At 42.5% G+C, this 13,340-nt stretch overlaps 1 protein-coding gene across 1 annotated transcript; it reads right to left on the bottom strand.

The window, feature by feature from the left end:
* Positions 1-11,483: 11,483 nt before the first annotated feature.
* LOC141617672 (uncharacterized) lies at positions 11,484-13,178 on the bottom strand. The gene is made up of 2 exons (XM_074434838.1): positions 12,447-13,178; positions 11,484-12,230 (listed from the first exon to the last, which is right to left on the bottom strand). The coding sequence occupies exons 1-2, from the start codon at positions 13,176-13,178 to the stop codon at positions 11,484-11,486; spliced, it is 1,479 nt and encodes a 492-aa protein (XP_074290939.1).
* Positions 13,179-13,340: the final 162 nt, after the last annotated feature.

Raw genomic sequence — 13,340 nt, 5'->3', positions numbered from 1 at the left:
CGACCCTATGTTGGTGAACACTCTCTGGGGGCGCTCAGTTTTCTTGGCAGATGGTTCGACGAGGTTGACCTCATCAATCTTGTTCGTCTGACCGTAAGGGTGAGATCCGGTTGAGGTGGATCCCTGGTAACCCCTTCTAGTGGTCTTTGCTAGGACACCCTTTCGGAGGTCGTCCTCAATACGTGTCCCCAGAATCTGCAGATCTTGAAAAGTTTTGATATTTTGATACCTCAGTAGGTTGGCAAAACCGGGCGGAGATTGTTGACAAACTTTTCCACCAGAGTTGATTCACTAGGCTTGCTGACCAATTGAGTACTCACCCTCCTCCAGCGGGTTAGGAACTTAGTGAACCCTTCCTTGTCGTTTTGGGTTAACACCCCGAGAGTGCAGGTATTGGCCTGGATTTCGACGTTGTCGGCATACTGCTTGGCAAACTCAACTGCGATCTTAACCCAAGTAGTAAGGTTTCTCGGGTCCAAGGAGTAGTACCATTGGCGAGGAATCGGCTCCAAAGAGGATGGAAAGATCCGGGTAAAGAGCTCATGTTTGACCCCCTTAATGGCCATGTAGTCCTTGAAAGCACGGATATGGTTGAGTGGGTCCTCCACTCCCCTGAACTTAGGCACATCAGTCAGGGTGAAGTTGTCGAATAACGGTCCCCCGACAGTTCGAACCTTCGGTTGTTCTCAAGATGGATATTGTTACCCCGGGCTAGGAGCTGTTCTTCCAAGAGTTTCAGTCTCTTCTCAGTTTCAGCCAGAGGTGGGTTATTATGTTCCCCAGTTTCCTTGTTCTCCAGCGCATCGATACGGGTCTCGACGCGATCCAGGGTGACCTTAAGAGCGGTAAGAAGGCTGGCTAGCTGATCAGTTGTGACATCTCTGTTGTTATCATTGTTGTTGTTGGACGAAGCTGAAGACGGGGCCATGGCTCTGAGGCAGAAAAACGGCTCAGATTACAACTCAATCCGACAAGGTTCCAAGACAAAACGTAGACAAGGCAGAGGACAAGACAAAGACAGACTCAACAAGACGGGGCGACCGTGTGTGGTCCCTCGGTGCTGACTCGATTTATGACGTGACGGTGTTTGACCGAACCTTTGACACGAGTCCAATCATGACGGCGCGACGCCATTAGACGGGTCTCATGGTGAGAGGACTCATAAGTAAAGACCCATAAGTACGTTTGTTTTGACTCGATAGACACGAGGCGGAATTGGAATGGTGGACCGAAGTTTTCGAAAATAGAAATTTTCAAAAAGATTCATTTGTCGCTTTTAATGGGCGGCTTCCGAAGATAGAAATCTCCGCAAGTCGATCAGTTGAAAAAGTTGTCTTAAGTTTATTTGCAAAAGACGGTTTGAGTTTGAGTCGGCTCGGAAAACAGTGCATCGTTTCCCAAGACGGTTTTGAAATTCAAAATTTTATGTTTTGAAAATCGAGTTTGAAATGTTTGAAGAGGTCTCGGGGACGGTGCATGGTCCTCGGGATCCCAAAAGTGTCTCGAGAAAAGGGTGTGTGCTTTTCTCAGGTTTTGAAAGAAAGCCATTGTCGGCGCGAAACGGGTTAAAATCCGTGTCTAGATGCGGCGATTATAACGGCGTAAAAAGGTGATTTTGAAATGGTTATACAAAACCAGGTTTGAAAATCGTCATTACGACGGCCTAGAAAGGCGTGTTGCAATGGTTATACAAAACCGAATTTGAAAATCATCATTACGACGGCCTAGAAAGGCGTGTTGAAATCGTTATACAAAACCGAGTTTGAAAATCGTCATTACGACGGCCTAGAAAGGCGTGTTGAAATGGTTATAAAAAACCGAGTTTCAAAATCGTCAATACGACGGCTTAAAAAGGCGTGTTGAAATGGTTATAAAAAACCGAGTTTGAAAATCGTCATTACGACAGCTTAGAAAGGCGTGTTGAAATGGTTATACAAAACGGAGTTTCAAAATCTTCATTACGACGGCCTAGAAAGGCGTGCATCGGTCGGCGAAAGACCGAGGTTTGAAATGGCCATTATAACGGCGCAAAAAGGTGTTTTTGAAAGTTTGAAAATGACACGGAAGGACTTATGATCAAGTAGCACATAAGCATTCGTAGTTTATTATATTATGCATTATGCTGACACGGGTTTTGGCTTAGAAGGGTGGGTTACACACCAAGCAATCAAACCCCGATTTGCGAGAGGGATACCAATCCAAACAAAAATGTGTAAGGAGGGTGCCCTAGCCTCGTGCTCGAAAGTGATGAAAGCTCTTTGACGAAACAGAAATGTGTAACGTCAACGGTATACTTGACTCAATCGGGATTCGAAACGCGGGGATGAGAAAACTCACGCCGACGAAACGAGCCAATTGGTCGAAAAGGGTTAGGTTGTGGGCCCGGACAAGGAAACCCGACCGTGACCGTAATATCAATTAATGCATTCCAACCAAGACCTCGTTCGAGTCTCACCATCTAGGGATCGCAAAGACGTAAGTGTCCTAGTTTTCCCCAGCGGAGTCGCCAATCTGTGGACGTAGCCACCTACACGCCGGGCCAATCTGCGGACGTACAGCGGTCTTTTTGAAAGCCACGCTCGGCGGCGTAAAAATGCTTTCGACCGGATCATTTTAGATCGGTCGGTTTCGTCTCGATAAGGGTCTCGAAACGATTAGATATGTTCGGAGTCGCCACCAAGCATTTGTGGGATGCATGGAACCCGTTCGAATTCCACTTTATACCTCGGTCAAATCGAAGCACAAAGCAGTGTTTGACATAGGTACTAAAGATAAGGAAATCGTCCCTCTTTAGCATCCTATCTCTAGAATGACTCTCGTACGCCCTGGATAAGGTCGTACACTATCCAAAGTTTCTGAGTAAGAGGTGAAGATACGTATTGGGAAGCCCTTTAATCAGACACCCAATCCCGCCCGCGTTTAGCGGCCTCTACTGATCGATCTTGGTTGGTTGAATGCAAAAGTTGATAAAACAGTTTAAATGCATGAATGCGCATCCAATGATTTAAACCTAACATGTGAGAGCTTTCTAAGTCGGTTGATTTAATCCAAGTATCAAGTATAAGATGTCGAGTTGGATTAAAGGATGATTTGCATGCAAAACGGAAATTAAACATCCATTTACCGTATTAGGTTTAGGGTGCATAACATGATCCATTTGTCTTAGTAAGGCATTTTTGCAAATAGTCATCTGATCCGTCCTATATCCGGGTTAACCGGAGTCGGGATCGTCCTAGACTAATGCTGGAAGGGAACAGGCCCTGTACCAGACGGCTATATGAGGTGCGAGCCAGCCGGCGGTGTAAGGGGGCCTCCCTCTGGTTTTGAAAATGAGAAATAGAGAGCCTGTTTAGGCGCGGGTTAGCCCACGGTTTGTGTGCTGTGTTCTGACCTTTTAGAAAACGTTATAAAACGTGTTGAAAATGGGTATTTGAACCCGGTTTGATTTGAAGGGGTCGTTTAGACCGCATTTGTTGATTTGAAGAACTAGACTCGAATAATCATCATTATTTGATAATACTCGGTGTCGGGTTCGGTTTGACAAACTTGACATGAATAGTTTTGAAAATGATTATGGACTAATTGCTTTAAGTCCATTTGAATGTTATTAGTCGGTACTCATCATCGTACCCGGGTTAAAATCCGGCATCGTATGTAGAACCAAGGATGACTTTGTGTTGGTGACTAAAATGTTTGTTTGAAAATGTAAAGAAATGAAACAAAAGGCTTTAAAATACCTTTTAAATGTCATTAACCAAATATTATCATCGAAACACGGATTTAACCGTCATGGTATGAGGAACCAAGGGTGAAAAATGTTTTATGGTTAAAACAAGTGAAATAAAATAGCAATGGTTCGAAAATACTTGAAATGGTGAAAACCGATTACAAATATGAATATGGATTAAAGGGAAATGAAGGAGAACAAACACGGTTGATCTCTGGTCTGAATGCCCCATTTAGGCGCGAGCTAATTGGCGACCTAAGGGGCTTCTGCCTCAGACCAAAAATCAGTTTTGGCTCGTTTATTCCATGTTTTGGTTCATGTTATGCATGTTTTAGCATGTTAGAGTCATGAAGCAAATGAAAACATAATAAAAGAGGAATTTTACACCCTCATACTTACATGTTTGCTTATGGCGAGTGACCGACGTAAGTGTAACAACTCGTTTGATCGGAAAAAACTCGGTTTAAAACCGTTTTGGTAAGTAAAAGAGTGTTTTAAAAGTTTAGTGATGGTGTAGTGGTCGAAATGGTCGGTCAAGTGGTTTAATGCACGATGACGGTACCAAACAATGTGTAAGGCTCGTGATTACGATCGGTAGGTCGTAAATACGCGTCGGATTGTGACTTAAGAATTCGAGTCGAGAATTTTAAGGGAGAAAAGAGGGGGCGGACACTCGCGTAAATCTCAAATGGGTGGCATTTGAGGGGTATTTATAGGAGAATGAGTGGTTATGTGAATTTTGAGCGACGTGGCCACCTGGGCTGCTCAAAGAGGCGCGAGTCACATCGTGGGTCTTCGAGCTGTGTTGTCACTTTCACAACATACGCGATCATGATTTGTTCTATCCTAGGTTGTGTAGTCACATGTTTGGTACATGACCATTCATGAATCTCATAAAACTTAAGGTAGAAGGTTTGAAATGTTTGTTTTTGGTGGTTGACTCGGTTTGACTCGTTGTTGGAGTCGGGATTTGAATTTTTGAGTCGGTTTTTGGTCCGGTGCCGGTTTTGACTCTAGTTAGTGTCATTGCGACCCCGTCGTTGTGCATTAAACACTCAGGTATTTTTGAAATGTTTTGAGATGTTTTATTTTCGAAATCGTTTTTAAGTTTTCCGACGTAAAGTTTTACACAAACTGTCGATCAAACGTCGCGATTCCAAAACATGTTGTAGTCCGATAATCATCCGGTGTTTGTTGGAGTCTCAGCAGATACTGGGTATCTACAATCTCTCCTTCTCCAGTGGTGACTTTGAAGAGCTTTCCTTGGTTATTAGTCCATTTGATCGATTTTCTCCATCCTTTCTGCTGGTTTGAATTGGTGTCAGTGATCAGTGTTGTGGGGTTGAAATGGTCATCTTGAAGTATCATGGTAATGATCTCATCCTGTGCTACTCTGACAAATCGGTCTTCTCCAAACAGAAGGCTAACAGCCTGTTCGTCTAAACAAGGTGTTTGACGAAGTTTCACGGTAGGAACCGTTTCTGGAGGGATGAAATAGCAATCGTGGAAGACCTCGATTCCAGCTAGTTGCATTCCTTTATAGTTCCAAGGTTCGGGAAACCCGTGAAAGTATTCCTGACTCCCTTCTCTAACGAAATATCCGTTTAGGGTAGGGAGATAGGGTCGCATCTGGATTCCTCTATCTTTACGGTTTTGGAATTGGGTGAGCATTTCTAACGCTTCTTCTTTTATGGGCTTATATCCCAATCCTCGTGGTATCCTTTGAGAATTTCCTTCCTTATATGGTGCGAAGGTATTTTTCTTGGCGGGGTTTAATGGCATTCCTGGGAAGTATCCTTGGGACTTGAGTATGTGGTTGACCACTAAATTGGAGTATGGGTTGAAGTATAGAGGCACCAGTTCGCTTTCTACAAGGTTTATGCTCTGAAAGCCGCCAAGCTCATATACTGGGTCTGTGATTACTTGGTTGCTTGACATTTTCTCTATTACAGCCTTGTTAGGTGACGAAGTGATCGTCACTACTTTGCCATCTAGAGGATTCTTAATTTTATGGTGCAAGGTGGATGTTACTGCTTTGGAAGCATGAATCCAAGGCCTTCCCAGAAGTATATTGAATGATGCTTCGATATCCACTATTTGAAAATTGACCTTTCGCTCAATTGGCCCTGTGGCTATAGTGAGGTTGATCAGCCCTACTACTTTACGTCGAGTTCTATCGTATGCTCGAACACCTTGGTTGGTAGGAGTCCAATATGTTTCTTTTATGCCCAACTTGTATGCTATCTTCAATGGTATGACGTTGACTGCAGAGCCATCATCCACCAAAGTCATTGGCACGTTCTTCTTTAAGCATGTGACTGTAATGTATAGAGCGAGGTTATGACTGGCGCCGAAGGGAGGCAAATCTTCATCTGAAAAAGTAACTGGGTTACTTAGTTTAACTGAATCTTGGAAGACCAAGTTGACTACGTCATCAGGTGTAGAGTTGTGCGCTACGTTCAATTTAGCCAATGCTTCCAGCAAAGCTTGACGATGAGGAAATGAACTGGCAACTATTTGCCAGAGTGAAAGATCAGCCTTTGTCTTCTGCAGTTGTCTTAGCAAGTGGTCAGTAGACGTATCTTCGCCATCATTTTGGGTTATGACATTGTTGTTAGTAACTGGACCCTTAGCCGTGGGACCGTTCTGAGAAACATTTTGATATGGACGCCCTGAACGAGTAAGGTGGTCTATATCTTGATCTTCGCAAGCCTTGACTATATCCTCACTAACCTTGACTAGATAGTGTTCTGTGAGGTATTCATCTTCATCGTCATCGGCCCATATTCCGTTGACGATGCTAAGCTCTCTCAACCTGATGATCTCGGCTTCTAGACTGATTATTTGATCGACTAGACTGTCAACTATGGCGATTACTTCTTGCATTGTAGACTCTTGAGATAGACTTAGTGGTACGTTTTCCCTGGGTGTGGTACTTGGATTGCGTAGGGATGCCACTACATCTTCTAGCTCTGAAACTTACCTAATCACACTCTTTGCCCATGCGATAAAATCGGTAATGGTAGGAGAAATGGTGGAATAACTCCCCTCATCTTCTAGTGCATGAATCTCATCCTCGATTGGAGAAATTAGGTGTGAACAATCCAAGGTGGATTCTTCATCTGTGATCATCAGAACTCCAAGAGGATTCTGAGTATTGTTAGGTTTACCTCCAGGAGGTATGGGTAAATGACCATCTTCGATCATATCTTGAAGGACATGTTTCAGTTTAAAACATTTCTATGTATCGTGTCCCTTGCCTCTATGATACTTGCAGTATGCATTCTCATCCCAGAACTTAGACTTCTTTTCTGGGTCAGGTGTAGGTCCTATGGGTTGGAGCTTACCTTGTTTCATCAACCTTTTCGGAGCGTTGGAATACGAATCACCAATGTTCGTGAACTTCCTTTGCTGGTTATTCTTCTTCGATGATTCGACAAGGTTAACCTCATCAATCTTGCTAGTAGAGCTATAAGAACGACTTGTTGAACCCTGGTAACCATGACCTACCATTTTAAACAAGAGTCCTTTACGGATGTCATCTTCAATTCTCGTCCGTAGCACAGTCAGATCTTTGAAAGACTTTATGTTTTGGTATCTCAAATGGTTTGCATAAATAGCTCTCAGATTATCCACGAACTTTTCCACAAGAGTGGCTTCGTCTGGACGTTCAACAAGTTGTGTGCTAGTCTTCCTCCACCTACTTAGGAAGTCGGTGAAGCCTTCTTTCTCGTTTTGTTTAAGAAACTCTAAAGTGCGCATGTTGACTTAGATCTCAGCATTATTCGCGTATTGTTTAGTGAACTCAATTGCGGCATCATCCCAAGTGGCAATCTTCTTGTGCTCCAAAGAGTAAAACCATTTCTTAGGAATGGCCTCGAGAGATGAAGGAAAGATCCTTAGGAACATCTCAGGTTTGATGCCTTTAATAGACATGTAATCTTTGAAAGCACGAATGTGGTTCAAAGGGTTTTCATGCCCCTTGAATTTTGGAATGTCAGTCATGTTGAAGTTGGTAGGCAGTTGAGCATTTAGCGCCTCATACTTGCGATTATTCTCCCTGTAGATGTCATCTCCCTTAAGGTACATTAGCTGCTCCTCCAAATATTGGAGTCATTTTTCAGCTTCAGTAGGACCTAGTGGTGGGTTGACTTCTTGTTGTCCCACAAAGGGGGGAAGATTATCATGCACGCTCATTTCAGGAACATCATTCTCTGCAGGAGGAAGCCAAGTTTCTACAGCAACAATTCGGCCTTCAATAGCGTTCAGGCGAGCATAAGCTTGGTCTTGGCTTGTTTGGAGATGGACGAGCGCAGCTAGGATTAGATCATTACCATTTCCGGGTGGTCCATTAACACTTGCGTGACTAGTTCCAGGCATCTTGGAAACAGGGGATAAGAGATCGATGACGAATCAAAACACGATCGACCATTTTAGCACGCTTACTCAAAAAAGACTCAACTTGTGAAGTGAGGGCTGTTCCACTGTGTTAAGTGAGGTTTGAAAATGACAAATTTTGAAATGTTTGTCCTGGGCAACTGTAGTGTAGTTGTAGGAGTGCTGACTTGAAGTGAAGTTTTGAAATGGGTTTTGAGGCCCGAATTTTGACTGGACATTTGGACAGAGTTTCGACTCATTTTGCGCTATTTTAGGCCACTTTTGAAAATATTTATATTTAAAAGGGTTTTTGATTTTACAGAAATTTTGTCATGGTTTTATTTATAAAATGGTGATCCATATGATACAAGCATTCATACAGGCATTATAACGGTATGTTGAGTGCATTTAAAAGGGTTTTGGCTTAAAAGGTGGGTTGCCATGCCAAGCAATCAAACCCTGGTCTGTGGAGAGGTCCGTGCCAAACAAGAGTAAGGTCGGTTCCTAGTCCATTTCCTCGAGTAGTGAAAGCCCGTGATACAAACATGAGTATGTACCACGGTGTGGTTGACGTCAATCGCTATCTATCCTTTGGCCCGGATAAGAATCTGGATCGTCCAGATGGGACGATTGGTCGAATGGGTTGGGTTGGGCCTAGGAAGGCCGAATGAAACGACCTAAGAAAATCGAGTAACGAAAACCGATAACTGTCTTGTATAAACTATTCCCCAACCTTGTTCAAGTTTCACCCTGGGTAACACGTAAGTGTATGCTTCCCAGTGGAGTCGCCAAACTGTGGACATGGGCCACGGGGGCGCTTGGGACAAGCGTTGCATTTGTGGAGTCGCCACCATTTTTTATGGGAAATTCAAACCGTTCGAATACCTCGTGTCATGTCAAGACACAAAGTAGTGATAGAAAAACACTAAGAACTCGTTACCCTTAGAATTCTATGTCTAGAATGACTCTCGTGGATGCCAACGAATACGGATGTTCACATGGATCTGGAGTAAGGGGTGAGGGTATGTATTAGGAAGTCCTTTTACTGAACACCTAATCACGCCTGCCTCGATAGTGGCCTCTATTAATTATTAGAGAAATCGTTTATAGTTCATATGTCGTCGATTATATGCATGCAATGCAACAAACAATAGATTTACGTCAAAAATACATTCAAGACGGAAATTTGAAGAAAAGAAAAGAAAAAAGGGTTAAAAATTAAAGTAACAAAAATAAGACAGATTAAGAGTGTTATTATGGTTAGAAGTCAATTAATTACGTAATTAAGGATTAGGTCAAAGCGAGAACGAAAGTTCAGGTACAAAACTCATCCCAGAACAGGCGCAGCATTGCTGCGTCCCTTGGAAGAGGCGCAGCTATCACTGCGTTTGTTCCTAGGTTGAGTTCTAGCTATGAAGTCAGAACCGCGGGTTCGTTAATGTTCGTTAGTGTGTTTAATGGTTGATTATCGATTTTTGACTCAAGTGAAAGTGATTTAATATTTTAATTACATATAAAGTCGTCATAAAAGCAATGAACACGAATTAAAATGAATTAAGAATGAATTATAAACGAATTAAAACGAATTAGGTTTACTAACGAAGACGGAAACGAACTTGAAAGGATGTGATAAACTGGAAAGAAGCAACGGAAACATGTACAAAGGACGAATTCTAGAAACTGGATATGAAGAAATCGAGTTTCTAAATTCCGGGTTTGATTTAGTGACGAAAACCCGCAAATATTGATTATAAGGGATCTAAGTTGTAAATAAAATGAAACAATTTGAAAGATATACATTAAAATTTATTTTATATACAATGAAAAGAATGAAAATAAGAAAACAAAACAAAAGGAACAAAACAACAGAAAAAAACCGAGGAAAAGAAGAAGAGCAGAAGCAGCGGCAGCCTCTGGAAGAGGCGCAGCAGATGATGCGACCCTTCGAAGAGGCGCAACAGCTGCTGCGTTTCTTCTTGACATCTGGTTACTGCTGATCCGTAAAAACAGTTTGATAAAAGGGTTTTTAGAAATCGGTTTTGAATATATTTTTGACATAAATCTTACAATAATGAGTACAAAAATAAAATACAATAAAAAAAGATCGGATTTACACCCTCAGACTTACATGTTTGGCGAAACGAGATTAACTAAGTTAACGTTTTAGTGATTGCTCGACTCGAATGTATGAATAAAGTGCCCTCGCTAGAGGATTTAGATTAAATTGATTGATGTGTAGTGGTCAAATTGGTCGGTCATGCAACGTGACTGAAACTCAGAATGATCAAAGCTTACGTGGTCGATTGATCAAGCACGTAGGCGTCATAAGCTTAGAGCAAGGTCTTAGAATGCAAAGGGCGAAGAGAAGGGCGGACACTCGCGTGAAAAATATGTGGAACGAAGGTCCCTATTTATACTAAAAAATGTGAAGAGTTTAGGAATGACTCAAACTTTGGAAACAAATAACGGAAAATTTTGAAAACAGGCATAAACGAGCTGGGGAAGAGGCGCAACAGCTGTTGCGATCCGATCCTTCCAAGAAGCGCAGCATCTGCTGCGTCGTTTCCCCAGAGGTTTCCTCCTACGGAAGAAAGATTTCCGCGTTTCTTTAATGGAATTGCGGTGGATCTCTACTTCCTTATTCCTTAAAATAAGATTTACGGGATATATTTTACCAAATGATATAAAATTAACTTATGGAATAAATATCCGGAATATTCTAGGACATTCTGACTCGGCATTTTTAAACGGTTTTTTAGAAAATAAAGCGGTTTTTGACCCGGACTCTAAATGAACTCTAATTACTGTCAAAATGACCGTATAGGCGCGTAGATGACGACCAAGGGGTAGACAAAAGTATTTGAGCTATCACTTGACGATAAACTTATGGACTTTCATAAATCGTTCCGTGTACCAAACATGCAGCCCAATCATCACCGGGTGGTTGGAGGGAGGTGTAGAAATGAGGTATCTACAAAATGATGTCATTCTTAATGAACTGTGCTACTTGCTTTGCTTTTAGCACTTTGTAAGACTTAGCCTCTACCCACTTTGTGAAGTAGTCACTTGCAACAAGGATAAAACAATGCCCTCTAATTCCTGATGGGTTTACTTTTCTAATGATGTCAATTCCCCAGGTTGAAAATGGCCAGGGTGACGTCATGGTGTGTAACATAGAAGGTGCCACATGTTGTACATTTGCAAATATCTGACAATTGTGACACTGACTGACATACTTGTAACAATCTGTTTCCATCGTTGTCCAATAGTAATCAAGCCTTATGATCTTACGGGCTAACATATAGGCATTCATATGTGGCCCACATTCACCGTCATGGACTTCCTCAATAACCTTTTCAGCGGTCGGTTTATCGATGCATCACAACAAAACACCTTGAGCCGTCTTCTTATACAATTGCCCATCATCGGTCCTGATGAATTGGGCGGATAACATTCGCAGAGTGCGCTTTCCACGCGTGTCGAGGTCGGGAGGATAGTCACATGTTTCCTTGAATTTCAAAATGGCTGTGTACGAGGGTGCGGTTTCACCTTCCTCGACATCATCGATTGCATTCACATAGGCAGGTGACGATCTTCGTTTGACACATATTGGCATACTGTCTACATGGTCGGGAATGTTGATCGCAGCTAGTTTGAACAACGTATCTGCAAACTGTTTTTCCACTCTTGGTAGGTGAACATATCGAATATCCTCAAAGTACCTTTCCAATTCTTCGATCTTGGTTTGATACGGGGCCAAACTTTGGCTCTTAATTCTCCATGACCCACCCACTTTATTGATCACAAGGGACGAGTCTCTATGTACTAAAAAATTCTTCGCACCCAAGTCTAGAGCACTGCGTAAACCAAGCAAACATGCTTCATATTCAGCAGCGTTGTTTGTGACATTGAAATCCAGCTTGTTGGACACGGGCACGTGTTCACCTGTCGGTGAGATAAGAATAATTCCCACTCCATATCTCATATAGTTCGACGCTCCATCGAAATACAAATCCCATACGTCATTCTCGACGTGTACCACGTCTTCGTCGAGAAATGACCAAGTGTCGACGACTTCTGCTTCTTCGATTGGATTGTCGGCGAGGAAATCGGCAACCGCCCTTCCCTTGATCACTTTCAGCGGTACATATTTGAGATCAAACTCTGATAACATGAGGGTCCATCTTGACATTCTTCCATTTAGCAATGGTTTTTCAAACAAGTACTTGATCGGATCCAATTTGGAGTAGACACTCACACTATAGCTAAGCATGTAATGTCTTAATTTCTTCGTTGCCCAGACTAAGACCAAACACATCTTTTCAAGAGGTGTATAATTTACTTCATAGTCTAAGAACTTTTTACTGATGTAGTAAATGGCTCTTTCTTTTTTGTCAACTGTTTGGGCTAACATAGCCCTCATTGCTGTATCCGTGAGGGTTAGATATAGCGATAACGGCAGCTTGGCTACTGGTGGGCTGAAAACTGGTGGGGAAGACAACACTTCCTTTATTTTATCGAACGCGGCCTGACACTGGTCATCCCACATAACATGTTCTCCGACCTTCAGTTTCTTAAAGATCGGCTCACAAATCATCGTCAACTTCGCGACGAAACGGCATTGAACTCTTCCCAGGAAACCTCGAATTTCTTTCTCGGTCTTGGGACGGGGCATTTCCATAATGGCTTTTATCTTTGTTGGGTCTACTTTGATGCCACGGTGGCTAACGATATGACCCAACAGTTTGCCAGAGGTGAAACCGAAAGCACACTTCTGCGGATTCAGTCTCATGTTGTACTTTCGCAATCTTTGAAAGAATTTTCGTAGTGCCCCAAGATGGCCACCACGTTCCTTTGACTTGACTATCATGTCATCGACATAAACTTCAACTTCTTTGTAGTTCATCATATCGTGTAGCAACTTCGTTGCTGTTCTCTTATACGTTGCCCCGGCATTTATCAAACCGAAAGGCATTTCTGTGTAACAATAGGTTCCCCATGGTGATGTAAATGTTGTCTTATTCATGTCTTCCTCGGTCATCTTAATCTGGTTGTAACCGGCATATCCATCCATGAAATATAGTAATGCATGATTTGCGGTATTATTAACCAAGGTATCGATGTGAGGTAATGGAAAGTCGTCCTTTGGACTAGCTTTGTTCAGATCCCGAAAGTCCACGCACACGCGAACCTTACCATCCTTTTTCGGTACTGGCACTACATTGGCAACCCAATC

This window comes from Silene latifolia, chromosome X (assembly GCF_048544455.1).
Source record: "Silene latifolia isolate original U9 population chromosome X, ASM4854445v1, whole genome shotgun sequence".
NCBI classification, from domain to species: Eukaryota; Viridiplantae; Streptophyta; class Magnoliopsida; order Caryophyllales; family Caryophyllaceae; genus Silene; species Silene latifolia.
Note: the sequence above shows the minus strand (reverse complement) of the source record. Positions and strands in the feature narration are given on the sequence as shown.

Excerpts from the sequence above, each read along its gene's own strand:
- LOC141617672 (XM_074434838.1), bottom strand. The coding sequence starts at position 13,178 with ATGGATGGATATGCCGGTTACAACCAGATTAAGATGACCGAGGAAGAC. Across the intron at positions 12,231-12,446 it reads AAAAGTTCTTAGACTATGAA|GGAAGGGCGGTTGCCGATTT; the intron begins GTAAATTATACA and ends AAAGTGATCAAG.